The sequence below is a fragment of the Sesamum indicum genome, linkage group LG6, assembly GCF_026168435.1.
Source record: "Sesamum indicum cultivar Baizhima isolate 11 linkage group LG6, ASM2616843v1, whole genome shotgun sequence".
Classification (NCBI taxonomy): domain Eukaryota; kingdom Viridiplantae; phylum Streptophyta; class Magnoliopsida; order Lamiales; family Pedaliaceae; genus Sesamum; species Sesamum indicum.
This window is the reverse complement of record NC_142662.1, coordinates 7,519,365-7,547,235: the sequence shown is the minus strand read 5'-3', so window position 1 is coordinate 7,547,235 and position 27,871 is coordinate 7,519,365. Positions and strand designations below refer to the sequence as shown.

The 27,871-nt window shown below is 35.5% G+C and overlaps 3 protein-coding genes across 3 annotated transcripts; 2 read left to right on the top strand and 1 right to left on the bottom strand.

The window, feature by feature from the left end:
* Window positions 1–217: 217 nt before the first annotated feature.
* LOC105164659 (magnesium transporter, putative (DUF803)) lies at window positions 218–3,670 on the top strand. The gene is made up of 9 exons (XM_011083366.3): window positions 218–580; window positions 1,028–1,126; window positions 1,219–1,348; window positions 1,938–2,026; window positions 2,149–2,205; window positions 2,315–2,373; window positions 2,497–2,617; window positions 2,872–3,020; window positions 3,134–3,670. The coding sequence occupies exons 1-9, from the start codon at window positions 470–472 to the stop codon at window positions 3,351–3,353; spliced, it is 1,035 nt and encodes a 344-aa protein (XP_011081668.1). The 5' UTR covers window positions 218–469; the 3' UTR covers window positions 3,354–3,670.
* A 909-nt stretch (window positions 3,671–4,579) lies between these two features.
* LOC105164660 (cytokinin riboside 5'-monophosphate phosphoribohydrolase LOG8) lies at window positions 4,580–7,092 on the bottom strand. Its single transcript, XM_088881795.1, is given in 9 exon segments — window positions 4,580–4,823; window positions 4,826–4,871; window positions 5,076–5,219; window positions 5,300–5,370; window positions 5,474–5,573; window positions 5,988–6,018; window positions 6,112–6,209; window positions 6,548–6,707; window positions 6,988–7,092. Coding segments are annotated over 8 exon segments (648 nt in total). The 5' UTR covers window positions 6,665–6,707; window positions 6,988–7,092; the 3' UTR covers window positions 4,580–4,782.
* Window positions 7,093–9,732: 2,640 nt separating this feature from the next.
* Window positions 9,733–10,335, top strand: LOC148787683 (pectinesterase inhibitor 1-like). Its single transcript, XM_088881067.1, has one exon. The coding sequence runs from the start codon at window positions 9,733–9,735 to the stop codon at window positions 10,333–10,335; it is 603 nt and encodes a 200-aa protein (XP_088737193.1).
* Window positions 10,336–27,871: the final 17,536 nt, after the last annotated feature.

The following is a 27,871-nucleotide window of genomic DNA, read 5'->3' as shown; positions in this document are numbered from 1 at the left end:
ACTATTCTAATTAAGATTAATATTTACATGTGCATTTCTTGGAAAATAGTCATGACTCATAAACTTCGAATGACTGATAATGATATTTGAAATTCTTACTCAAATCTGATTTTATTGGACCTAACAATTTTGTGAACGTAGAAAATTGAAATAACCTTTTGAGGTGTGATGTGAGAATATGATAAATTTAGGGGGTGAAGGAGAAAAAAAGATATTCCCCGGAATATTGCCTGTCTAAGAAACCGAGAGCCCAACAGGAACTGAATCACTTTTATTGTCAATAGACGAAAATCGACGGGAGATCTGCAACAATAGAACAGAGATCTCTGCTGCCTTGGAAATATACACATTTCACCACTTATTTTCTAATATATATAATCTATACACGATACTGTTACAACTCAGACCCAAATTTATATTCAGCGAGGAAAAATATCAAGAAAACGCAGACGGGCGCGACAGGGAAGAGATGTGGGTATCTATTTGCTTAACGATAGCGGCCACCGCCGGAAACAACATCGGAAAGGTCCTTCAGAAGAAGGGCACCCTCATTCTCCCACCTCTCTCTTTCAAGCCCAAGGTATGGATTTCATATAGGTGTATGTTATTGGATATATGTATGCTTTTAATACCATATATGGTTGTATGTCTATAGATGGTTTCTTGGATTGTGGTTTTGTGTAAATCTTGGGCACAACATTTTTTGGTTGTTATTTGGACTTGATATAGCTTTCCGCTGTAAATATGTGATCTTTATTTATTTTTCTTGGTTCTCTTGGTATTGTACTGGTGAAGGTTCTGTCTTGGATGTTTTCCTATTTGTGTCTCTGATTGTGCTTGCGTCTTCTAGTTTAGTAATTGTATACATATATGAATTTTTACCGTGTTCATCTTGGCAATTCATCTCTCCCCTGGTTATATTTGATTTCTATAGTTGTGTCCTCTGGAAAGGCTATCTTTATGTTTTCTTGATGATGGGTTTCTATTATAATGGTCAAGGTTTTGTTTCGTGTATTTCTTTTTGCAGGTGCTAAGGGCATATGTTTCCAATAGAGCATGGATTATTGGCTTCTTGATGGATATATTCGGGGCTCTTTTGATGCTGCTAGCACTATCGCAAGCTCCTGTAAACGTCACCAAAATAACAATTTTATCTAATCTGTTCGGCTTGTGTCGTCATGATAATGAATTGATCCTGAAATTTTACCTTTCATATAGGTATCAGTCATTCAACCTGTCTCCGGCTGCGGGCTTGCTATTCTTTCAGTATTTTCTCATTTTTATCTGAAGGAGATCATGAATGCTATTGATTGGATAGGAATCGCTTTTGCTGGTGTTGGCACTATAGGTAATGTAAATGCTTTGTCTGTAAGTTAAAACACTAGGATTCATTGGGGTGCACCACCTTTCCTTTCTTTGGCTGCTATTATGGTTTCTCGTTTGTATCTCCTCCTCCTGCTGTGAAGTACTGCTTTATTTACTCCTTTTTATGATCAATGTTCCTGTAGAACAATATTTTTTCATTTCTTCTAAGGTTAATAGTTAATGTGCATCTTTGGCTTCAGAATCGGCAAGAATTTTAAGTGGTTTGTGGATGATGAGTTTAAGCTTCAGGTTTTTATCTGTATTCACAAAATTTAGAAATCTTGGAATGATTTTTATAAAGTTTGAAGGCTTGGTGTCGGGGCTCTCTTGATACTTAGAGATAGCGTCTTATTTTCATTATATTATGGGTATACATTTCCTCATTTTTATGTGCGAAAAATGTTGAGCACAAGAGTCTTCTCTCTGCACAAATGCTTGATTTATGGGCTATGTACTGCAAACTCAGCATTAGGATCCGTGATGGTTTCAAAGGATTGTCTTCTGCTTGAAATTTCTTTATATCTCCATTCTTCAATGGTCCTCATTCTAATTGTTGTATCCTGTGCATCCAGGTGTTGGTGCTGGAGGCGAAGAACAAAAGGCATCATTGATCTCAGTTTTTCATTTACCATGGCTGGCATTTGTAGTTACTTTCTTGTTTGTAGGTATCCTACCTTTTATTCAGCATCTAATCATAGATTAAGAAGGAAAAGAAACTAACAAATGAATTTCCTTTCTACTCATTTTTAATGAACTTAACCTTAGAATGTTTGCTCATTATAGGTACTTCTTAATGGATGGCTTCGTGTGTACAGACGCCAAAGAAGAGAACAAGAATTGGTATATTTGAAAATTCCTATTTGAAGATCCCATGCTATCAAAGTGATGAACTTGCTTTATGAACTAAGCTGCATGAACTTGATGTCAATTTTGCACTTTGATCTTGCAGATGCAGTATGAAGTGGTTGAAGAAATCATTTATGGTTTGGAATCTGGCATTTTATTTGGGTACTGTTTTGTTTTGAAATTAAAAGAATGTGTTATTGCGAGATTATTTCATTATGTATAGGTTCCATAATTTCTTTCAATTAGACCTTCTCATGAGAAATGAACACTTCAAAATCATTTCAGGATAGCATCTGTGATATCAAAGATGGGATTTGTATTCTTGGAGCAGGGATTTTCCAAATTATTGCTTCCCATTTGCATAGCAATCAGCATATCCTGCAGTGCTTCTGGTTTTGTTTACCAGGTAATATAAATGCTGTTTGATTTGGATGTCTCGGCACGCACCAATAGTTCACATGTTTTTGCGTTTTGACTGTTTAAATTATTTATACATTTAGATGTGGTGATAATACAATATAACTGAGGGTTTTTAAACTACGACATTCTTATGGTTTGATTCAGTAATATGATGCTATTATTCAGTACAAAGTTCCGATTGTCTTTATAACTCGTGGAGGATGAATTTGGAGGTAATAATTGCTTTTGCTTCCCAAACAGACCCGTGGTCTGAAGCATGGCAGAGCCATTGTCGTGTCCACTTGTGCAGCTGTTGCTTCAATTGTGACTGGCGTGCTTGCTGGTATGCTTGCATTGGGTGAACGGTTACCTTCAGCTCCCTTGGGTCGGTTAATACTTCTCCTCGGATGGTATCCAATTTACATTTCTGCATTTTCCCTTTCCTGTTCTTCTTAGAATTAGCATTTTGAATTTGGTGCTAATCCACTGATTCTTTCCATTGATATCTATAAATTCACGCAAGGCTGTTCATCATTCTTGGTGTGATCCTACTGGTAACATCAACACGCCTGGCATGCCACCTTCCAAGGCCCTGGAGACGTTTTGCACGTAGTGGTGTAGATAGGAATTTTGGGCCCAGGCAATCTCCTTCAATCCGTACAAGGGACACAAATCCCAGTGCTGTTATCCAAACAAGCACGCTGCATCATTTAATGTCATCTCCCTCAAAAGAAAAGGCTTGAATTTTTCAAACAAGAAAAATACTAACAAGAAAGCACGCATTTCGCTCCTTGGATACAATGTAACCTAGGTTCATCCTAAAGCTGTTGTTCAATAGCATTGTAGTCCTTGTATACAATGTGGCCTAGGTTCATCCTAAAGCTGTTGCTTTGATCTCTCGGTCCATTGTGAGTGTATAGTGTATTCCTGCGCAGGTGGATGGATTGGAACTACAATTGTTCTTAGACTCCGTGGTGCAAGTCCAACAATTTCTTGCGCTTTTTGTTCATTTCTCTTCTGGAGAAACAAAGTAATACAACTATTGAAAAATTGGCTAAAATTGGCGTTTTGCCTGCCTGACTGCTTTTAGGAAATTCTCTGTTGTTTCATTTTGGCATGGTAAATAATAGGGTAGGTACTTGTTTTGCGCTGAGCAGTTAAAGTCGGCAACAAAACAGTCGCTGCTGCTTAGCGCGCCGGACAAAAATGTTGTGACATTAACATGTGGAGGGACTGCTCTCTATATGGTAGTTTGTTTTCTCTGTGAATAGTAGTTGGCTTTTCAATGGACATAGGAGGTTGAGTTCTAAGAAGAGATAAGATCATGAGACTTAGACAAAGATGGCAGAACCCTCTAAAGGGGGTCCCTACACCATGCGGAGGAGCCACCTTAAAAACTCCAAAAGCCACTCCAACCTCGTTTTGACCTTTTTATCAAACAAGAGTTGTCTAGCACCCACGAACTAAAATCAATCAAAGATTTCCAGGGCAATTTAGTCCCGTCCTACCTTGGCGTTTTAAATAGGGTTGGCATTGTACCATTTCTAGTACAATCATGCAACACCCTGTGCCATATTGCCCCACTTCACAAATCAAGTAACATGAATACTAACCAAAAATAACACCAACATTCTGTTGATGAACGAGAAAAAAGGAAGCATGAGATTGGACAAAAGAAGATGGTCATTTTAGTTGGTATAAGTAGAAGCAAAGTGAGAACTAAACCACATCAAGAAAATTGATTCGCTCTCCCATATACTTTTGAGCGTATAAGAATTGAATTAAGCTAGAAGTGGCATCTGTCCGATCAAGGACATGTTTAACATTAGAACCTAGGTCGATGGAGTTGAATGTTTTGCACCCTACTATTAGTAGAATCTGAGGTTCCCTTAATAAACATCCTTTCAACTATAAATACCTCATTTTGATAGGACCAGAAACATATGGTCCTGATCTCTTCTGTTGTCAAATATAAAGTTCTGTGAGAGCTCTTAATTTTCATCATTGCATCAAAAGTATGAGCTGACAATATGACTATAATTGTCATGCAAAAACAGGAATCACAAAGAATCAAACCGGACATAGTAATGCATCATTATGGTGGCCCAAGATGAACACAGAACTAATTGCATCGAGTGATCTATCCAGTAAATATGCCTACCACAAATTCCATCATGTATTTCTTTCCATTGGGTAATTGCTCAGTTGCTCATCTGCCAGCTTTCATGGGGGGCAACATGTTCTTGGTAAGGACTGTATTCCTGCAAAGTTAAAAACCACGCGACTAAAAGAATTAAAAATAAAATCATTTGCTGTATGAGATAGCAATTCATCAGTATGCATAGCTGCAGAGATGTTCGAAATACTTGCATTAAATTTGATTACATAAATACGATGATACTGAACTCAGAGACCAATTTGCGAGGAAGTTCAATAATTTCATAAATTTTAGCTGGTAAAGTTACCTCCATGTTTGCTAGAAGCTCCGTGGCAGTAGGAGCTGAAAGAACTATGTGCCGAGCAGCTGGCTTGATGAAACCTTCTTCGACGCCTTTGTCAAATAACGTGAGCAAAGAGTCATAGTACCCGTCGACGTTGAGCAAACCAACCTGTTCAGAGAACTATTCAGATCAAAAGAAAATAACTGATACACTTCATCTAAGCCTACAGGTAAGGACAGATAAATCACTGGTTTCTTATGGATTCCCAGCTGTGCCCATGTTATCATCTCCAGCAACTCTTCCATGGTTCCATATCCTCCTAAAAAGTGCAGGAAACAGAAATGCTAGTCCATAAGATAAAAAACTACTCGACAAACTAATTTATCCAAAATAGAGTCTGCGATCCTTTCTAAATCTTTTACCAGGAAGAGCAATAAATGCTTCAGCCTCCCGAGCCATTTCAGCTTTACGCTCATGCATGTCTGCAACAATCTTCACTTCTCCAATAGTTTCTCCTGATATCTGTCCATGTAAATCATATCCATGGAGCGTTATTGGAAACTAATTAATATTATGCAAAATAGCAGAGAAACAATTTCCGGTCAATCCAGCATTACATAATTATCAGTTAAAATTATGACAAGACTTAGAATATCATTCTGTAAAATATACAAATAACATTGCAAATCCAACTCTATTGGTCTGTAGCTTCTGCAGAATCCAGATTTTGAACACACCCCAGAAAGAAACTTGCTGAAAAGAAGTGACCGATGAATTCTGATGTTATTTTCATGTGGAGTGGCCATACCAGATATCCACTATAGTCCAAGAACTTGCGATAGTTTCCAGAGATCAACAGAACATGAATAGAAACTGACAATGGGTATTAGAGATAAAAATAATGTAAAAGCAGTTGCAAAATCTATGAAGATATACCTCAATGGGCACTAGAGCTTTTGGAATTATTCTGCATGTTAAAAGCAAATAACAATCAAGTTAAGGATCCAGAGCCATGTTATTTTTAAGAAGAGATTTAACAGGTACTTTATTCCATCCTTACCCAAGAACATGGCAACCGCCATCATATACTCTCTGGGAAATTAACCCCATTAGCCCAACACTACCTCCCCCATACACCAAGTTGGTCTTTCTTTTCACCTGCAATAAACATTCACCAAATGCACAACCATTACGTAGCTAAACAAGCCAGTCCCATAATCAAGTAGTAGTTAAACATTTCACAGAATGCACAGGAACTATTACACTCCTAATGCCAAGATAAAGGAAAACAATCCATAAACTTGACACAAATTCATGACAACAAGAAGACATTCAGAGCTCAAACTTCAGAAAACAAACAAGCATCCCGATATCAGCTAGCCAAGAATTCATCGGGAAAGTCAATTTTTTTGTGAACTGCTGGCAACCATGACCAAGATTTCAATCAAAGACTGATTCTATTTCCAAGAAAGAAAGGGAAAAAAAAAGGAAGAAACCAGTTCATTCCCCAAGTCAATAGCAGCATCGCTGAAGACTTTTCTGTGACCCGGATGACTTCCACAGAATACACAGATTCTCGTGAATTTGCTGCTGTTGCTTGAATTGCTCTCCATTCAAACACAATCCTTTTCACACTCAACTTTTGGAAATTTTTAACTGTATGAATGTAGTAAGTAGAAACGGGAATCAGAAAATCCAAAATATTCAAACTTGATACTACATCTATACATGTATCAGAAACTACTTCAAAAGGCAAAGATGAAATAGACTGGACACGTAGAGTGAAGACAATCTGGGTATTTCTTGTTTTAATGTATAAAGCAGTTGAGCCCAAGACCAAGAAATCAACAGAGTTTTCAGAGGTGTCTGCGGCTTATTTGAGTGTGCGTTTGCGGACTGCTTAATGATTAAAGAAAAACATGAGCTGCCCACATACTCGTAAGTCTGTCGGCTTTTCAGAATTCGATTAAAAATTTTAGTGTGTTGATCAAAAGATTGATTGAATCAAATAAGAGTTTTTCTGTCCATAGCATATATATTCTGAATTCCCTTTCAAAATTATGACTCGTTCTTGACACTTGATAACTCCTTTTAACTTTTAATACTTAATTGCATTTATTATGTCTTCAAGTTGATCAAAATAACTACATAAAATGGCTACTGATATAGACAAATGATCAAATTGGCCACACAAAAAAGTATACTTGGACGCATAAATTATCCAAAACTTACCAAGAATTCCACAGGTCGCCTTTTCCGATATGAAGAGGGACAGTTTATGGCTATATTTAAATACTAGACTTGGACACATAAACAAGTATCATTTGTATTTCTTATTAGGCAGTAGGCATCAAAGTTATGAATACAACTACGTTGGATGCATTTTGGTGCAGGAGGTTCCTATTTCCTAATACCTTTTTAGGGGGGGATAATTATGTAATTGAGCTCATTTAATGTTGGAGAAATTTTCTTTCCTGCTGCCTGGGCACATATATACTTGGCACTAAATATTTTGGGCTATGCACCTAAAGGGACTAAAGGAGGACATTGGACTATATAAAGATTGGATAGGACAGTTTGAGGAAGTGTACTGCAGGTTTATTAACCACATTCATCTAAATATCATGCGGGGTTCACGAAGAACGACGTGAAAATTTTGTACTATGATGTATGGATTTCTCGTAATCCAATATTTGTGACCTTTGGACTTGGATTTCCCAAGAAAACACCTTTTGAATACATCCCCTTTAATTGACAAAGTGATTTGGCACTGTCCGTGTCTGTCTCATCAAATCCCAAAAAAGAGAAGAGAGAGAGAGAGAGAGAGGAGTAGTTGACGCCACTACAAGACCAAAGAAAGAACATTGCTTAGTGGGACAAAATATCAAAATTCACCACCTTTCAAACTTAAAACATACCTTAATTTTAACAATGCCGACAAATTCATTGTAATGGGCGCCTCATCAAGTGAAGTGAATTGAAATGGGCATGTTTTTGTTTTCACTTTGCAAATGTAATTGTGCTTCGTGACTAAAGAAAGTTGTGCTGCTAAAGTATGTTTTTCCACTTCGAGTTGTGTTAAGGCAGCCTAAGCAAGCTAAATAAAGATACGGGCCCATGTCCGTTTAAGATAACGGAACTCTTATCCCCACTGGATAATAGCAAAAAAAGATATAAAATCATATATTAAAATAATTATATCTTCAAGGAAAGTAACTAATTTTAACCGTCAAAAGTTAATGTTGTAGCTAAAATTGAGGTGCCAACCCTGTTGGCCTTAGCTTTTTCTTACACAGCCCTGAATTCAAGCAACCTCATTCGGCAACCACTTCAGTTGAATCCCCTCTAACAATATCCAACCCAAAAATAAACATTAAAGTCTTTTCTGTAAGTCCCAGAAAAGAAATCAGTTCAATTTTTTGTTCAGGCTCAGACAAACTGGTGTCACTGCAATCTTGGTCTTTCCTCTCTTTTTTTTCATTTTTTTTTCCCTTACCATGGGAAAAGAAATTCCTTTAGGTATATATTAAAGATAATCTTGTTAATTATCATTATTTATATATATCTTTTCCCTACAATTTAAAGAAAAAGAAAAAGAAAAAAAGAACTCAAGTGTTCATCAACTGACTCATGCATTCTTGCAACAATTTGGTGCAGTTTCGTTGCTCTGCGGAGTGTTAGGTCGCAAGAAAGCGTCAAGCCCGGATGGCGAGACAGAGAAACGAGAAGATAATCCAGATGGAGACGCCGCCCAAACATCCCAAGAGCAACTCACGAAACCGTCAGCCGCCGAGAGTACGGAGGACCAGGCGAGGGACACCGCCCAACCAACGTCCAACGATCAGCAGGTACCACTACCACCCCCGCCTGGCCGGCAGCAGTACCTCAGAGCCGCCTCTTGCCATCACCAGCCCGAGAGGTCCAACTCCATGACCTCAAAGCTGGTGTCAAGCCTGAGCATGAGGGTAAGCAACGGCATGCCAGGGCGGCAGTTTTCCCGGCGGGAAGAGAAGCCATGGAGCAAGGACAAGAAGTTGAAACCAGACGATTCGCTATGGAAAAAGACGATAATTCTAGGAGAGAAATGTAGGGTTCGTGACGACGATGAAGATAACATTTTGTACGATGAGAAGGGCAACAAAATTGCTGCGTTTCATCAGAAAACCCAGAGCCCGGCCATGTCTTTTTCACGGAATACTACAGTACCTACATGTACTACTAATGATCAGGAAGAATTATCAAGCAAATAGGTATAAATTCATTCCTATTTTTTATTTGGTTTTTCTTTTTTCCTTTTTTTTTTTTTTTTTGATCACATATCCGTAGACGTATGTATGATCCTTGTTAGACTGAATTAATTATCCTGTTCAGTCTCCTTCTAAAATTTAGATGGTTAGTCCCAGAAAATTAAATGCAACGATTGATATGCTTAAATTGAAGATTTTGGTCTCTCCTGCTGAATGAGACAAGTATCATGGAGATGATCGACAAGCATCATCAACCAATAATCATTGTACTGTTGTATATAATGATAAAAGGTAATTAAGCAGATTTTGCCTTAATTAATAACCTTATCATGCTATCAGTCCAATTTGCCACTATATATATGCAGCGTTTCTTTCTTCCTGGGAAAAGGCGAACACGGCAAATTAACAGTTTGTGTGTCCAAGAAAATCAAGAAATGGAGATCTCACTTCTTACCCCAATGTTCTTGACTAGTTTTCTTGTACTCCTCATTGATTCGCCAGTCAATAGTTCCAGAAATTCATCAAGACTCGACCCCAGAAACAATATTACTAAACCCGGCGGCCATGACGTGATAATAACGGATGCACTCATCCATGACGTCTGCCCTCAGTCAAGAAACCCTGATTTCTGTCAATACATTCTTAGCCAATTCAAAGGCCAACCCCTCTTTCCTAAACTTCTTGCAAGTTTAATCGGGACGACGGTGATACATGCCAAGACAACAACGACTAAGATTTGGCGCCTGCAAATGGCCATAAAAGACGACCGATCTGAACTAAAACTCAGGTATTTCAAGTGTTGGACGAGACACAAAATGGCTACCCATCAACTCATTGAAGCTAACAGATTCATGCGCGCTGGCCTGACAAGATCTGTCAGGAATCATACTTCACTTGCCATGACAGAAATTCAATCTTGCAACCAAGAACTGGCTAAACAGAAGCATGAGCCATCAAACATTGCTAAAGATATTAGGAAGTTGCAAGATCATTGCAGTGTCATATTGGTCATATGTCATAAATTATTGGCTGGTTGATTAGTAATAATCTTGAAATAAGACGATACGGGGCGTGAGCTATTCATTTGAGATAACGAGGTGTTCCTTTTCCTTAATATTCTATATCTATCGCTTCATTAATTTGTTTTGTGCAGAAATTGTTGCTTTTATTTACTCCTTTTTTTTTTTTTTGATAAATTTGCTTTAATTTACTTTGTCATCAATAAAGTTTGTCATTATAAAAGCCAGAATCATGTTACAGATGTTTCGCATTGTTGAAGGCTAACAATCAGTTTTGATCCAGAGAAAATCAAGTGGGAAAAAGAAAAGATTTTAAATTGAAGAAATTAAGCAAGCAAAATTATCAAAAAAACTTAATTTTTTGGCTAGTTCTTCATCCTCTCTATGGATCCTGTCAGGCTGACACTGTAACATAACTGCAAAGCTAATTAAGTGACATTAAAACCTGTGGAAAACAAAAGAACACATTTCGAAATATTGTCTTCTCATTTAGGCTAAATTACCTTTTTCGTGCAATAAAAAAAGAAACTTTTTCTTTTAGTCTCACCACGCAGATCTCGTTTCAATCTCATTTCTTATAAAAAAAAAATTCTAACTTAGTCCCAAAGGGAATTTATTTAAAAAATGCAGGAAAAAAAAATTAGAAAAGTAATGTATTTTGGAAAAATTTAGAAAAGTAAGTAGTAACCGTGGTACCACAATTTTTTATTTTAAAAAAAAAAATTTCTCTATGTCATTGTTTTTAAAAAAAAAAAAAAAATTTAATGTGTCACCGCGGTTCAAAATCAGTGACAATTTTTTTTTTAAAAAAAAAAGTATTTTATTTCACGACAAATTGCTGCCAACTTCTCGTTAAAATTTCGATACTATCATGGCGAGTTGTCAACCATCAAATATACCGTTCGACTCCCCTTGGTGAGACGAACATTTCCCCATAAACAATTTCAAGTTTTATCAATCGTATATAATGAATTTTTAGCACGACCACCGCACCTTTCGGCCGTCAATTTGCCGCCACCGGAGCGACCCACGATCATGGACTACCACCACTGGACTCGCCTCGACCTAACGGTTCTAAAGAGACCAACCTAGTTCAATTTTATTAAATATTTGTTAAGATATGAAAATTTGAAGATTTTCCCGTCGAAAATTCGCGCTAAAGCTGTTTGCTGCCATTTCTCCACCGTCAGGACGAATTACATATTAAGACCATAGCCATTCAAATCCTGTCGTCCAGACGATTCCAACAAGACTAGTCTTGCTCAATTTCATCAAGTATTTATTTGTTCAATTAAAATACATATGTTTTAATATAGTTATAATTTTATTAAATTCTATTTATTAATTAATAATACTATTTATAATAATTAATTAATTAATAATACTATTTATAATTAATTAATAATACTATTTATAAAAATAATTAATTAAAAATACTATTTATAATTAATAATCAATAATACTATTTAGATCAGTCTTGCTCAATTTCATCAACTATTTGTTGAGATTTGAAAATTTGAAGATTTTTCTACTAAAAATTCGCTGAAACTGTTTGCCAAATTCATTTTCTTTTTTTTATTTATTCAATTAAAATACATATATTTTAAAATATTTATAATTTTATTAAGTTCTATTTAATTAATTATAAAAAATTTTATTAATTAATTATAAATAGTATTATTAATTAATTAAATAGAATTTAATAAAATTATAACTATTTTAAAACATATGAATTTTAATTGAACAAACAAATACTTGATGAAATTGAGCAAGACTGGTCTTGTTGGAATCGTCTGGACGGCAGGATTCGAATGGCTATAGTCTCAATCCGTGATTCGTCCTGACGGTGGAGAAATGGTAGCAAACAACTTTAGCACGAATTTTCGGTGAAAAAATCTTCAAATTTTCATATCTCAACAAATATTTAATAAAATTGAACTAGGTTGGTGTCGTTAGAACCGTTAGGTCGAGGCGAGTCCAGTGGTGGTGGTCTGTGATTGTGGGTCACTCCAGTGGCGGCGAATCGACGGTCGAAAGGTGCGGTGGTCGTGCTAAAAATTCATTATTTACGTTTGGTAAAATTTGAAATTATTTGTGGGAAAATATTCGTCTCATCAAGTGGAGTCGAATGGTATATTTGATGGTTGACAACTCGCCATGATTGTGTCGAAATTTTAACGAGAAGTTGGCAGCAATTCGTCGTGGAATAAAATAATATTTAAAAAAAAAAATTATCACCGCGGTGACACATTAATTTTTTTTTTTTAAAAAATTATGTCACCGCGATTGAGCACCGTGGTGACATAGAGATTTTTTTTTTTAAATAAAAAATTGTGGCACCGTGGTGAGTAACCGCGGTGCCACTTACTTTTTAAAATTTTTCTAAAACACATTATTTTTCTAATTTTTTTTCTTGTATTTTTTAAATAAATTTCCCTAGTTCCAAACACTATTTTTCGTCAAATTTTAGCGGAAGAATGGAGAATCTATTAAAGTATAGGATTAAAACGGAAATTCCATAAATCATGGAACTAAAGTGAAAAAATTCCTTTTTTATCGGACGAAAAAGGTAATTTACCTATTGTTTTTTAAATTAATTTTAATTAATTTAATTAAAAGAGTATTATATTAAAAATTTCAATATAATTATAAATTTAGATATAAAATAATATTATATTGTTGTTTTCACTTTCAACAAGTTTTTTAAAGTAATGGGCAATCAGGTTTCATTTGGCCGTCTATGCACTTTGCCATTATATACACCATTTCTGCGTATTTGGGAAAAAGAGAAGAAGTAGGAAAGCTATTGTTGGGAGTGGATCGGTTTCCAGCAAGATTACAGTATAAAATTACAAAAACTTAAAAATAGTTACAAACTTTTTTATAACAAATTACAATGGCCTTATATAACAAAAATAGACTTACAAGTAATAAACTGGGAAAATGCAATAGACAAAGAGAAAGGGGACATAAACAGTGTCAGATTAATCGGCTCAGAGGCCTAAGACCCAGGGCCTAGTGAGGCCGAAGGCCACAACCTTGCTCATGGTTGCACAGATCACACAGAAGCCACAAAGGCTTGTAAACCACAAAGGTTATACTCAAAATTCCACCAAGGAATTGCTACCAAGGCTTTTGAACCAGAAACCATAAAGGTTTTTGCCACAGAGTCTTTCAAAGATTTAGAGGAAGGAGAAGACAGTGGAATAATCAGTTCGTTAACCATGAACCAACAAGAATCAGCTATTTAAAGAGGCTGGCTCTTAATGGCTCATTAACAACCATTTTTGGAGAAAGGAAGAGCACAGAAGTCGAAGGAGTGGGGAAGGACCTTAAGGGTCGTCTGAGAGAAGAAGAAGAGATGAAGACGGCGGATTAAGGTTAAGAAATGAGGTTAAGAAAGCAGTCGGGTCAAACCTTTAATGGGCCGGGTTGGTGGATAAGTGAGATTTGGGTCTAGTAGATCCGGTCGTCCAATGAGCCAGGCCCAATCATTTGGTTTGGGCTATATTATTTTTGCATTTTCCACCTTGGTTCAAACCAAGATGGTGGTCAAGAGGTTGTTATCATTGCCTTTGCTTCCAATACCTGCAACATAAAAATGGTTAAGGAATAATAGTTTATAAGTGAAGAATGTAAAGACAATTTTTAAATTTTTCGATTGTTAAGCATTTTGTTCTCATATCTACTGTATTTTCTTCAGACTTTATTTTTTCAAGATTGATTACTCCTTTATTTATAACATCCCTAATAAAGTGATACCTAACATCTATGTGTTTGGTTTTATGGTGAAAAACTGGATTCTTACATAGCTGGATACTGGACTGACTATCAGAGTAAACTACAAGTTTATTTTCTAGAAACCAATTTCAGAAATTAAACCTTTGAGCCATATTGCTTCTTTTATTACTTCAGTAGTTGCTATATACTCAGCTTCAGTAGTAGAAAGAGCTACAATACTTTGAAGTTGGGACTTCCAACTTATGTATGCATTACAGAGAGTAAAAATATAAGAAGTAGTTGATTTCCTACTATCTCTATCATTAGCATAATTAAAGTCCACAAACCTTCAAGTTTGACACCATTAGTGCTTTTAGAAAAAGTTATTCCAAGGTTTTTAGTCCCATTTAAATACCTAAAGAGCCATTTAACAGCTTCCCAGTGGGGAGTACCTAGATTTGACATATATCTACTTAAACAGCTAACTTCATACGCTATATCAGGCCTAGTGCTTACCATTAGATACATTACAGATTCTATAGCATTTGAATAAGGCACATTTTTTCATTTTGTCTTTTTCAAAATCTGTTTTGGGACACTATTCTTTACTTAATTGAAAATGTGCAGCAAGAGGAACAGAAGATGGTTTGGACTTTTCCATGGAAAACTTTTCAAGAAGGCTTTGAATGTAAGGAGTTTGATTTAAGAAAATAGTTGACTTGGTTTTGTTTCTTTCTATATTCATACCAAGTATTTTCTTAGCATCTCGTAAATCTTTCATTTCAAAATTCTTGCATGGATTATTTTGTAAGCACTTAATCATACTGAGACTAGCTATTAGCATGTCATCCACATATAAAATAAGAAATAAAGGCACATTATTTTTATACTTGAAATATAAGCATGGATCATAGGCACTGTTTTTAAAATCCAAGGAATGCATGAACTGATCAAACTTTTTGTTCCACTGTCTAGGGGATTGCTTTAAACCATATAAAGATTTTTTGAGTAAACACACAAGATTTGGATTTTTCTTATCAAAAACCATGGGGCTGAGACATATAAATCTGTTCATCTAAGTTTTCATACAAGAAAGCAGTCTTTACATCCATTTATTTTAATTCCCAATTAAAACGAGCAACTAATGCAAGCATAATTCGAATAGTAGTAAATTTAACCACAGGAGAAAAGATTTCTATAAAGTCAATGCCTTCTTTCTGTGTAAAACCTTTTGCTACAAGTCTAACTTTAAATCTTTTGGTATTGTTTTCTTCTTTAATTTTGAAAACCCATTTACAGTCAATTATAGAGGCATTTTTAGGTTTTGAAACTAAAACCCAAGTGTTGTTTTCTTTTAAAGCTTTTATTTCTTCATTCGTAGCAGTTAACCATTCTTTTGAATTTGAACCTTCTATAGCTTCTTCATAAGAACTAGGTTCTAAATTTTCAGTATTTAGGGCTAAGTGGTAGTCTCTAAACCTAGAAGGAATCCTACGTTCCCTAGGTTCTCTATCCCTCACTAACTGGTAAGTATTTGGATTTTCATTTTCAAGATCCTCATTATTATTTTCTTCTTGATTTTCTTCTCTATTTACTATTTCTTCCCCTTGTTGGTTATCAGGGTTACTAGGTTCCACCTTATTAAAGGTACTTTCAATATTATAGTTTTCAGTATTCTTAGAGGAAGTGTTTAAACATGGCATTTCAAACTCATTAAATATAACATTTATGCTAATTATAACCTTAAAACAAGGTTGATTTCTAAGCCATAATCTATACCCTTTTACTCCGGGTGGATAACCAATAAACACCTGGATCTAGGATCTAGTTTATCACCATTATTATGTCAAAAAGCAGAACATCCAAAAATGCGTAGAGAAGAAAAATTAACATCAGAATTTGACCAAACTTTTTCAGGGATATTATCAAGTAAAGGCACAGAGGGTGATCTATTTATCAAATATGCTGCAGTTTAACAAAGCTTCACCCCAAAAAGTTTTTGGTAAACCAGAACTGATTAAAAGACATCTTACTTTGTTTAACAAAGTCATATTCATTCTTTCAGCTACCCCGTTTTGTTGAGGAGTATATGGTGTGGTTTTGTGTCTTTTAACACCATATTTGTCACATATATTAGAAAACTGTTTGTTGCAAAACTCCAAACCATTATCAGTTCTTATGGCTTTGAGCTTATGACCAATTTGGTTTTCAACTAGATTTTTCCAATTTTGAAATTTTTCAAAAACATCAGATTTTTGTTTCATAAGAAAAACAAAAACTTTTCTAGAATAATTATCTATTATAGAAAGGAAATACTTATTTCCACCATGTGTATCTACATTAGCAGGACCCCATACATCTGCGTGCACATATTCTAGAATCCTATTTGAAGAAGTTGGGGATGGGTATGAGGAAATAGGAAAATGCACTTTATGTTGTTTTCCTAATATGCAATCATCACTGAAATTTAAAACAGAGAGTTTTTCATGCAAGAAACCATTTTTTTGTAATAACTCAAGTCCCTTGAAACTAATATGACCAAATCTTTTATGTCAAAGTTCATATTTATTTTCTGTAGAAACATTTCCAGAAAACTAGTCATACTTTACAATGCACAGATACAGGTTTCTCTTTTTCACTGCTTTGAAAATGGTCATAGAACCCTTAGAAATTTTCATAATCCCTTTACCCCATTTCCCCTCTAACCCTTCTTCTTCTAGGGCAGAGCATGAAATCAGATTATGGGTGTTAATAAAATTGGCCCAAACCAATTGGTCGGACCCAACTCTTGGATGGCTTTCTCACTCCAGCCCATGGACCACACAAACCGGTTACCCAGCCCACCTGAGGTTTGACCCGTCTGACCCTTGACCCGCATACTTAAAGTCTCCCTCTCTCTCAATCCCTAAAAACCCTATTCCGTTATCCCCACTTCCGCCGTCTGCATTCTTTCTCTCCCCTTCCCAAGTGACCCCTTGGGTCTCTCACTCTCTCCTCGAATTCTCTGATAACTCTTCTCCTCCTCTAATGGCTGTTACCAACCGTTCAACACGAAACCCCTTTAAATGGCTGATAATGAACTGTTCAAGGTACCGAACCATTCTCTGACTAATCTCTCTCGTCTCTCTTCTTCTTCTGTAAATCCGAGAAACACTTCATGCTCTTAAGCTGAAGTCACAAGGTTAAATAATAGCCTCTGTGGCAAGCCTCTGTGGCATTCTTGTAAAAGCCTTTGTGGCCGTGACCTGTGTGGTTCTGTTGGTGGCTTGTGTAGCCAAAGCCTTAGTGGCTGTTGTGAGAAATTGCAACCGTGTTTGGGTTGCGGCTCTTTGGCCTGTGTGGCAAAGGGATCTGGCTTCCTGAGCCTTATTTTGTTTGCGGTATCTGTAAGCTTCATTGTATTGTCCGCAGGTTTATTTTGTATTGTTATTTCTGCTATTAGGGTGTTTGTAATTTAAGTAGTAAAAACCTGTAATTTATTTTATACCTGCTGTAATTGATTCTTGCCGGAGACCGATCCATACCTTTCAGTGGTATCAGAGCGGGGTTAAGTCTCTGGCCTGAGGCCACTCACGGTAACATTGTTCTATCTCTTACACTCTTTACTTTTCGGTCCCAGTATCCCGACCCCTTACCATTTACCTCCCTTGGCCGGGCTCGAGAAGCCGTCGGGTATCTAGTGGAGGCGTGGTCAAGGCCCCTGCACTATTATAAACTGTGATTGGGATTTTTTGCTGTTTAAATATTTGTTTCTATTATCTGTGTGAACTGTGAGTATTCTGAATTATCACTGTGAAACTTACTGTTTGTCGTTAAAATGTCTGGTTATAACTTGCAACCCTTCGACGGAAAATCTGATTTTTCTATTTGGCAACAAAAAATGAAAGGCATGCTAATACAGCAAAAAGTTTTTAAAGCTATCGATGGTAAATATCTTGAAACTGTTTCTGAAGAAAAAAGACTTGAAAATGATGAGTATGCTTACAGTTCTATTATTTTAAACTTATCTGATTCGGTAATTAGAAAAGTTGGAAAACAGAATACGGCTAAAGAACTTTGGAATAAACTTGAGGAACTTTACACTGAAACATCACTTCCTAGTAAATTATTTCTGTTAGAAAAGTTTTTCAGGTATAAACTTGATCTTTCTAAAAATATTGAAGAAAACATTGATGATTTCACCAAACTAATTCAAGACATAAAATTGACTGGAGATAAAAATATAGATGAATATACCCCTATAGTCTTATTAAATGCAATACCTGAGTCCTATGGTGATGTTAAGGCAACAATAAAATATGGTCGTGATAATGTAAGTTTAGAAACAGTAATTAGTGGATTAAAATCAAAAGAAATGGACTTAAAAACAAATGCTTCTAGCTCTAGTAATAATGAAGTAAACTTTGTAAGGGGAAGAGCTAAGTCTAGAAGTAATGATAATAATAATAAAAATCACAGATTTAGAAGACACAGTAAAAGCCGTAGCAGAAGTAGGGGTAGAAGTCCATCTAGGAATAAGTACCATAATAATAAAAGAACAGATGATAAAAACACTAAAAAGGATTATAAATGTTATAACTGTGGAGGAAGAGGACACTTCATAAAAGACTGTAAGAAGCCAAAGAAAAATCCTCAAGATGATTCTACAAATGTTTCTGAAGAGACAACAGATGAAGTATATATGACATCTGATGTGAATTTTGTTAATTCCTTGAATAAATATGAATGGCTAGTAGATTCTGCATGCACTTTTCACATGACCCCTTTTAGAGAAATTTTGACAAACTTTAAATCTGAAAAATGTGGATCTGTTTCAATGGCTAATCAAAAGCTTTGTGATGTTCTTGGTTTCGGTGATGTGTGTCTCACTTTTGAAAATGGTTCAAAAATAACCCTGAAAAATATTAGGTATGTACCTGACCTTGCCCACAACTTGTTGTCTTGTTCTGCCCTAGAAGAAGAAGGGCTTGAAGGGAAATGGGGTAAGGGGGTTATGAAAATATCTAAGGGTTCCTTAACCATTTTCAAAGCCGAGAAAAAGAGAAACTTGTATTTGTGCACTGTGAAATATGATTCTTTTTCTGGAAATGTTTCTTCGGAAAATAAGTCTGAATTATGGCACAAAAGATTAGGGCACATCAGTTTTAAAGGACTAGAAATATTGCATAAAAATGGTTTTTTGAATGAAAAGCCTACTGCTTTAAACTTTTGTGATGACTGCACTCTAGGAAAGCAACACAAAGTGCATTTTCCCTCTTCCACATACCCAACTCCCACTTCTTCAAATTGCATTCTAGACTATGTACATGCAGATGTCTGGGGACCTGCAAATATTGAAACTCATGGTGGAAACAAATATTTTCTTTCTATAATTGACAATTTCTCTCGAAAAGTTTTTGTATTTCTTATGAAACAAAAATCAGATGTTTTTGAGAAATTTCAAACCTGGAAAAATCTTGTTGAAAACCAAACTGGTTACAAGCTTAAAGCCTTAAGAACGGATAATGGACTTGAGTTTTGTAATAAGCAATTTACTGAACTTTGTGAAAAATTTGGTATAAAAAGACACAAAACCACTCCTTATACACCACAGCAAAATGGGGTAGCAGAACGCATGAATAGAACTCTGCTAAATAAAGTAAGATGCTTATTAATTAGTTCAGGATTACCAAAGACCTTTTGGGGAGAAGCACTTTTAACTGCAGCTTACTTAATTAATCGTTCTCCTTCTGTGCCTTTATTTGGAAATATTCCTGAAAAATTATGGTCAAAAACAGATGTTGATTTTTCTTCTCTTCGCATTTTTAGATATTCTGCCTTTTGTCATGTTAATGGTGATAAATTAGACCCTAGATCCCAAAAATGTGTCTTTATTGGTTATCCACCTGGTGTTAAGGGATATAGACTTTGGTTAAGAAGTCAACCTGGTTTTAGAGTAGTTATTAGTAGGGATGTCGTATTTAACGAATCTGAAATGCCATGTTTACAAACTTCCTCTAAAAACTCTAATAACTATAATATTGAGACCACCTTTAATAAGGTGGAACCAAATTCTGAGGATAACCAACAAGGGGTAGAAGATAGAGAAGAAAATCAAGATGGCAATAACGAAATAGAAAATGAAAATTCAGAAAATACCTATCAACTTGTTAGAGATAGGGAACCTAGGGCACGTAGACTCCCTACTAGGCTTAGAGACTACCACTTAGCTTTGTATACTGAAAATCTTGAACCAAATTCTTATGAAGAAGCTATTGAAAGTCAATATTCAAAAGAATGGTTATCTGCCATGCATGATGAATTAAAAGCTTTAAAAGCAAACAAAACCTGGATTTTGGTTCCTAAACCTAAGGGTGCTTCCATAATAGATTGTAAATGGGTTTTCAAAATCAAAGAAGAAAATAATACTAAAAGATTTAAGGCAAGATTAGTAGCCAAAGGTTTTACACAAAAAGAAGGCATTGATTACACTGAAATTTTTTCTCCTGTAGTTAAATTTACCACTGTTCGTGTAATGTTTGCTTTAGTTGCTCATTATGATTGGGAACTTAAACAAATGGATGTGAAAACTGCCTTCTTGCATGGAAACCTAGATGAACAGATATATATGTCTCAACTCTATGCTGTTGATAAGAAAAACCCAAATCTTGTGTGTTTGCTTCAAAAATCTTTATATGGCCTTAAACAATCTCCAAGACAATGGAATAAAAAGTTTGATCAATTTATGCACTCATTTGATTTTAAGAACAGTGCTTATGATCCTTGTTTATATTTTAAGTATGAAAATAATGTGCCTTTATTCCTTGTTTTGTATGTGGATGATATGCTTATTACTAGCCCCAGTCTTAGCATGATTGAAAATTTGCAGGAAAATCTGTGCAAGAATTTTGAAATGAAAAAGCTAGGGAATGCTAAGAAAATACTTGGCATGAATATTGAAAGAAATAGAGCTAAGTCAACCATTTTCTTAAACCAAACCTCTTATATTCAAAATATTCTTGCAAAATTTTCTATGGAAAAATCCAAACCATCTTCAGTACCACTTGCTGCGCATTTTCAGTTGAGTAAGGAACAATGTCCTAAGACTGATTCTAAAAAAGATAAAATGAAAAACATTCCCTATTCAAATGCTATAGGATCAGTTATGTATTTAATGGTTAGCACTAAGCCTGACATTGCATATGCTGTAAGTTGTCTTAGTAAATACATGTCAACCCCCGGAACCTCCCATTGGGATGCTTTAAAATGGCTTTTGAGATATTTAAATGGTACCAAAAATCTTGGAATAACTTTCTCAAAAAGATCAGATGATATTAGAGTTGTTGGATATGTAGATTCAAACTATGCTAATGATAGGGATAACAGAAAATCTACTACTTCTTATATTTTTACCTTTTGCGGTGCTTGTGTAAGTTGGAAATCCCAACTTCAAAATATTGTAGCTCTTTCAACTACAGAAGCAGAATATATAGCCATGACTGAAGCAATAAAGGAAGCAATATGGCTTAAAGGCTTAATTTCTGAAATAGGTTTTATGAAAAATAAACCTCTTGTCTTTTCTGATAGTCAGTCTGGGATACAACTGTGTAAGAATCCTGTTTTTCATTACAGAACAAAACACATAGATGTACGGTATCATTTCATTAGAGATGTTGTAAACAAAGACTTAATTAGTCTTGAGAAAATTAAGTCTGAGGAAAATCCTGCTGACATGGGAACAAAATGTTTACCAATAGAAAAATTTGATAGCTGTCTTAGAATCTTGAATTTATAAACTGTGTTGTACTAATTTTTCTGTTCTTGCAGGGACCTATTAAAAGGCAATGATGAAAGCAATAACTTTTCGATCCCCCTTCTTGGTTTGGACCAAGGTGGAAAATGTTAACAAAATTGGCCCAAACCAATTGGTCGGACCCAACTCTTGGATGGCTTTCTCACTCCAGCCCATGGACCACACAACCCGGTTACCCAGCCCACCTGAGGTTTGACCTGTCTGACCCTTAACCCGCATACTTAAAGTCTCCCTCTCTCTCAATCCCTAAAAACCCTATTCCGTTATCCCCACTTCAGCCGTCTGCATTCTTTCTCTCCCCTTCCCAAGTGACCCCTTGAGTCTCTCACTCTCTCCTCGAATTCTCTGATAACTCTTCTCCTCCTCTAATGGTTGTTACCAACCGTTCAACACGAAGCCCCTTTAAATAGCTGATAATGAACGGTTCAAGGTACCGAACCATTCTCTGACTAATCTCTCTCGTCTCTCTTCTTCTTCTGTAAATTCGAGAAACACTTCATGCTCTTAAGCTGAAGTCACAAGGTTAAATAATAGCCTCTGTGGCTAGCCTCTGTGGCATTCTTGTAAAAGCCTTTGTGGCCGTGACCTGTGTGGTTCTGTTGGTGGCTTGTGTAGCCAAAGCCTTAGTGGCTGTTGTGAGAAATTGCAACCGTGTTTGGGTTGCGGCTCTTTGGCCTGTGTGGCAAAGGGATCTGGCTTCCTGAGCCTTATTTTGTTTGCGGTATCTGTAAGCTTCATTGTATTGTCCGCAGGTTTATTTTGTATTGTTATTTCTGCTATTAGGGTGTTTGTAATTTAAGTAGTAAAAGCCTGTAATATATTTTATACCTGCTGTAATTGATTCTTGCCGGAGACCGATCCATACCTTTCAATGGGCATGTTCAGGGACATACCTAACATTCTTTAGGGTAATTTTTGAACCATTTTCAAAAGTAAGACATGTATCACCATATCCAATCACATCACATAATTTTTTATTTGCCATTGATACAGAACCTAGTCTTTCAGTTTTAAAATTCATCAAAAAAATTTTATAAGAAGTCATATGAAAAGTATATCCAGAATCTACAAGCCATTCATATTTATTCAAAGAATTTTCAACAAAATTTACATCAGATACCATATACACTTCATCTGAAGTTTCTTCAGAAACATTAGCAGAGTCATTATTTTGTGGGTTCTTTTTAGGTTTCTTACAATTCTTAATAAAATGACCTCTACCTACACAATTATAACACCTAAAATCCTTTTTGGTATTTTTATCTTCATTTCTTTTATTGTTGTTATTATTATTATTATATTTAGTCCTAAAAGGACTTCTTCCCCTACTTCTGTTACGACTTTTACTGTATTTTCTAAACTTAGAATTACTATTATTCCTAGTCTTAGGTCTTCCTCTTACATAATTTACTTCATTATTACTAGTACTAAAAATATTTGTTTTTAAATCCATTTCTTTGCTTTTTATTTTTAACCCACATTACAGTTTCTAAGGTTACATTATCTCTACCATATTTGATAGCAGCTTTAACATCACCATAGGATTCAGGAATGGCATTTAACAGAACTATAGGAGTATAATCATCTATATTTTTATCTCCAGTAAATTTTATGTCTTCAATTAATTTAGTAAAATCATAAATATTTTCTTCAATATTTTTAGAAAGATCAAACTTATACCTGAAAATTTTTTCTAAAAGAAATAATTTACTAGGAAGTGATGTTTCTGTATAAAGTTCCTCTAATTTATTCCAAAGTTCTTTAGCAGTGTTTTGATTTCCAAGTTTTCTTATCACAGTATCAGATAGATTTAAGATAATAGAAAAATAAGCATACTCATCATTTTCAAGCCGTTTTTCTTCATAAACAATTTCAAAGTATTTTCCATTTGCTTTAAAGACTTTTTGTTGTAGTAGAATTTCTTTCATTTTTTGTTGCCAAATAGTAAAATCAGATTTTTCCATCGAAAGGTTGCAAATTATAACCAGACATTTTACAGAAAATAAAGTCACACAGTAGTAATATTAATCACAGGGTAATATAAAAAATACACAGATCTCAGAGCAACAACATATTATAGAGTATTAATGTAAGCAAGTGGCAGTAGAGTATCACAAAGATATTTAACAGAATATTGCAAGGGCCTTAACTGTCTCTCCACCAGATACCTGACGGCTTCTCGAGCCCGGCCAAGGGAGTTTAACAGTAAGGGATTGGGGATCTGGGATCGGAAAAATAAAGGAGTTTTAGAGTTGGAACAGTATTACCGTGAGTGGCACTTTCAGGCCAGAGACTTAACCCCGGTCTGATACCATTGTTTGGAGTGGATCGGTATCCGGCAAGATTACAATATAAAATTACAGAAACTTAAAAATAGTTACAAACCTTTCTATAACAAATTACAATGGCCCTATATAACAAAAATAGACTTACAAGTAATAAACCAAGGAAATGCAACAGTACAGAGAGAAGGGACATAAACAGTGTCAGATTAATCGGCTCAGAGGCCTAAGACCCAGTGCCTAGTGAGGCCGAAGATCACAACCTTGCTCACGGTTGCACAGATCACACAGAAGCCACAAAGGCTTGTAAACCACAAAGGTTATACTTAAAAACCCACCAAGGAATTGCCATTAAGGCTTTTGAACCAGAAACCACAAAGATTTTTGCCACAGAGACTTTCAGAGATTTAGAGGAAGGAGAAGACAGTGGAATAATCAGTTCGTTAACCATGAACCAACAAGAATCAACCATTTAAAGAGGCTGGCTCTTAATGGCGCATTAACAACCATTTTTGGAGAAAGGAAGAGCATAGAAGAAGAGACGAAGATGGCGGATTAGGGTTAAGAAATGAGGGAGAAGGGTTTATGTAAGAAAGCAGCTGGGTCAAACCTTTAATGGGTCGGGGTTGGTGGATAAGTGAGATTTGGATCTAGGGATTCGGCCGTCCAATGAGCAAGGCCCAATCATTTGGTTTGGACCATATTATTTTTACAGTTATTCATAAACAAAATCATACATATGTTTTTGCATTTGACTTGAATAATCAACATCCAAGCAAAAACAGAGTGGACATAAAGAGAGGGCAGAATACTGAGATTTTCTTTCCTTAGTCCACTTTTGATCATCCTGATTATGCTCCTAACATCCTCAATCAAAATTTTCTCGCTTTCAGACACAAATCAAAGAATAACAGATGAACTCATCCATGAAATTTGTTCCAGGACAAGGAACCCTTCTATTTGTCTAAACACCCTGCTATCGCCTTTTCCCTAAACCCCTCGTTGTCGCATGGCACAATCTCATGCCAACAGAACGGCTACCTCAATTTGGGACCAGTATTGTGGTACAGCTACGCGTATGTTTAAACTAAGAAGAAGGTACTATAATTGTGTTTTGAATTATGTTGATGCTATGAAGCAACTTAACAAAGCTAAGAAATTGATGTTGGCTAGAGAGGCCAGATCTGTCAAAAATTACACATTGCTCGCAGTGGATCGAGTTCATTCCTGCGACGTTGAATTGTTGAAACCACCCACGTAGGAGGCTAATAGGAAGTTCTTGCAAACATATCTGCCATATAATTGTGGAAATCTGTAATAAGTATATATCCGGTTGAGTGGCTCTGAAAGGCTAACTTGGTCCTCAATACATTTTGCATGTGTATGCAGAATCTTAACTCACCTGAAAATACGGAAAATAAACCTAACACCAAAGTTTTATATATTTAAGGATGAATAACACAGATGAATCTGCACTGTTAAGAAACTCAAAAGCTCCAGAATGAGTACTCTTCATTTTCTTAGCCCATTCTTGAATTTTCTCATACTCGTTATAACATCTTCAACCAATAGTTCCACATCAGCACAAATCAATGGAACAGTGACAGATGAATTGATCCGTGGAATTTGCAATCATACGCGGAACCCTTCTCTTTGTCTGAACAATCTAAAATCTTTAAAAGGTAAGAGCCTTCAGCCTAATCCAGTTGCAGCCTTAGGCCGCAATTCCATGTACATGGTTCAATCTCGAGCTAACAGAACAGTTGCCTTAACTTGGGCCCATTACCGAGGTACAAAAGTTCATAAACCAGAAGTGAGAATGAAGTACTACAAGTGTTTCTTGAAGTATACAGATATCATGAAACAACTAAGCCAAGCTAACAAGTACATGTTGGCTGGGTCTCCAGAATCTGTTAAGGACTACGTTTTGGTTTCTGTAAACCAAGTTAATTCTTGCAACCAAGAGTTGCTGAGACCACCTCGTGAGCGTTCGGATGTCCAGGAGGCCAATGTTAAGTTCAAAGATCTTTGCAGTATCATCTTGGCCATTTGTAATAAAGTTCATCAATGATTCCTAGGTTGAGGTGTTTGAGTGCCATCATGGAAACTTACTGATTAAGTGGTTCTGTTATATATATATATACTTTCTAGTTGGGAAAATTAAGTTAAACATATTTACCCATTAGCTTTTACAAGAAAAAGTAAGGAAAGAACAAAGGGGTGTATTCATTGATATATATTGTTCTTGTACAAGAATTTCAATAATGTCCAATCAAGTTTTGCTCACCTTGTCATCAAATAGTTTTGCCTTTATATGCAGCAATTTCTTATCTACGTACGTGAAAATGATTAGAAAATAATACCTATATTATCTATATAATTGAACAATCACACAATTGTAATCTGCATGCAGAACCATTAACAATCAAAATTCAGACGACAAGAGCGCAAGAATGAGAATACTTTCTATTATAACGCAATTCTTGGTTTTCCTCGTACTCCTAGCATCTTCAATAGACAAGCTCGCATTAGCAGCAAAAGATAAAAATGCAGTCATCATAACAGATGAACTCATCCATAGGATTTGCTCACAGACAAGGAAACCTTGTCTTTGTCAAAACAATCTGAAATCCTCAAAAGGCAAGAGCCTCAAACCTAATTCTGTAGCAGCCCTTGGCAGCAGCTCCATGAACATGGCTTTACATCATGCTAATACAACAGCTGATATGATCTGGCGGCGTTACACTGCTACACCTGCGGATAAACCTGAAATCAGAACAAAATACCACAAGTGTTTCATGAAATATAAAATAGATGTCATGAATCAGCTGACAAAAGCTAATGAATACATGTTGGCTGGGGCTGCAAGGTCTGTTAAGAACTGCATTAAGGTTGCTGTGAATCGAGTTGATTCTTGCAACAGAGAGTTAATGAAGCCACCTAGTGAACAATCAGGCAACATCTTGGAGGCTAATGACAGGCTTAAAGATATTTGCAGTATCATTTTGGCTATTTGTAATAAAGTTCCCAAGGGAAAAATGAAGTTAGCTGGAGACTCTCTTGTTAATATAACATATAGTTTGATGTTATTTCCTAATTACAATGGCAGTAAGAATCAATTAAAATAATCATAAAATGGATCAATTTTTCAGCAGTCTTCTACTATTCTTGACGTTGTTGGTCATAGTGAAAATTTTGTAACTTTTTCCTCTCTTCACAATAAATCTTTTTAATTATAAGTATTCTTATGTTTATACTTTATAGGGTAAATGTTATATTTAGTCTTTTTAAGTTTTTGTTTAAAATCACTTAATCTCTCAAATTCATTTTTTATTTTAGCGTCTCTAAACTATAATTTTTGTTTCAATTTGGTCTCCCTAACTATTTTCCGGCCGTGGTCGGAGTTTAACTTTTTTAAGGGTAATGGTTAGTTTAAATTTGATTTTATCACCTTAAGTTTGTAAAATTATCAAATTAATCCTTTTTTAGAAAGAAAATCAAATTTTTTATATTTTATATAGTGAATAAGATGTAATTATCTTGCATGAAAAATAAAAATTCTGAACTCTTGTGAACATAATAACATATTGCTTAATTTAAAATAAAATAATCTCTCTCTCTTTTTTTGTTTCATGTAAAAAATTATCGTACCTATTTATTATCTAAAAAAATTAAAACATAAAAAATGTAAAACATAGGGGATGAAACTTACATTTAAGCCGCTAGTATAAAACTAGGGGGCTTGAGAATCATAATCCAG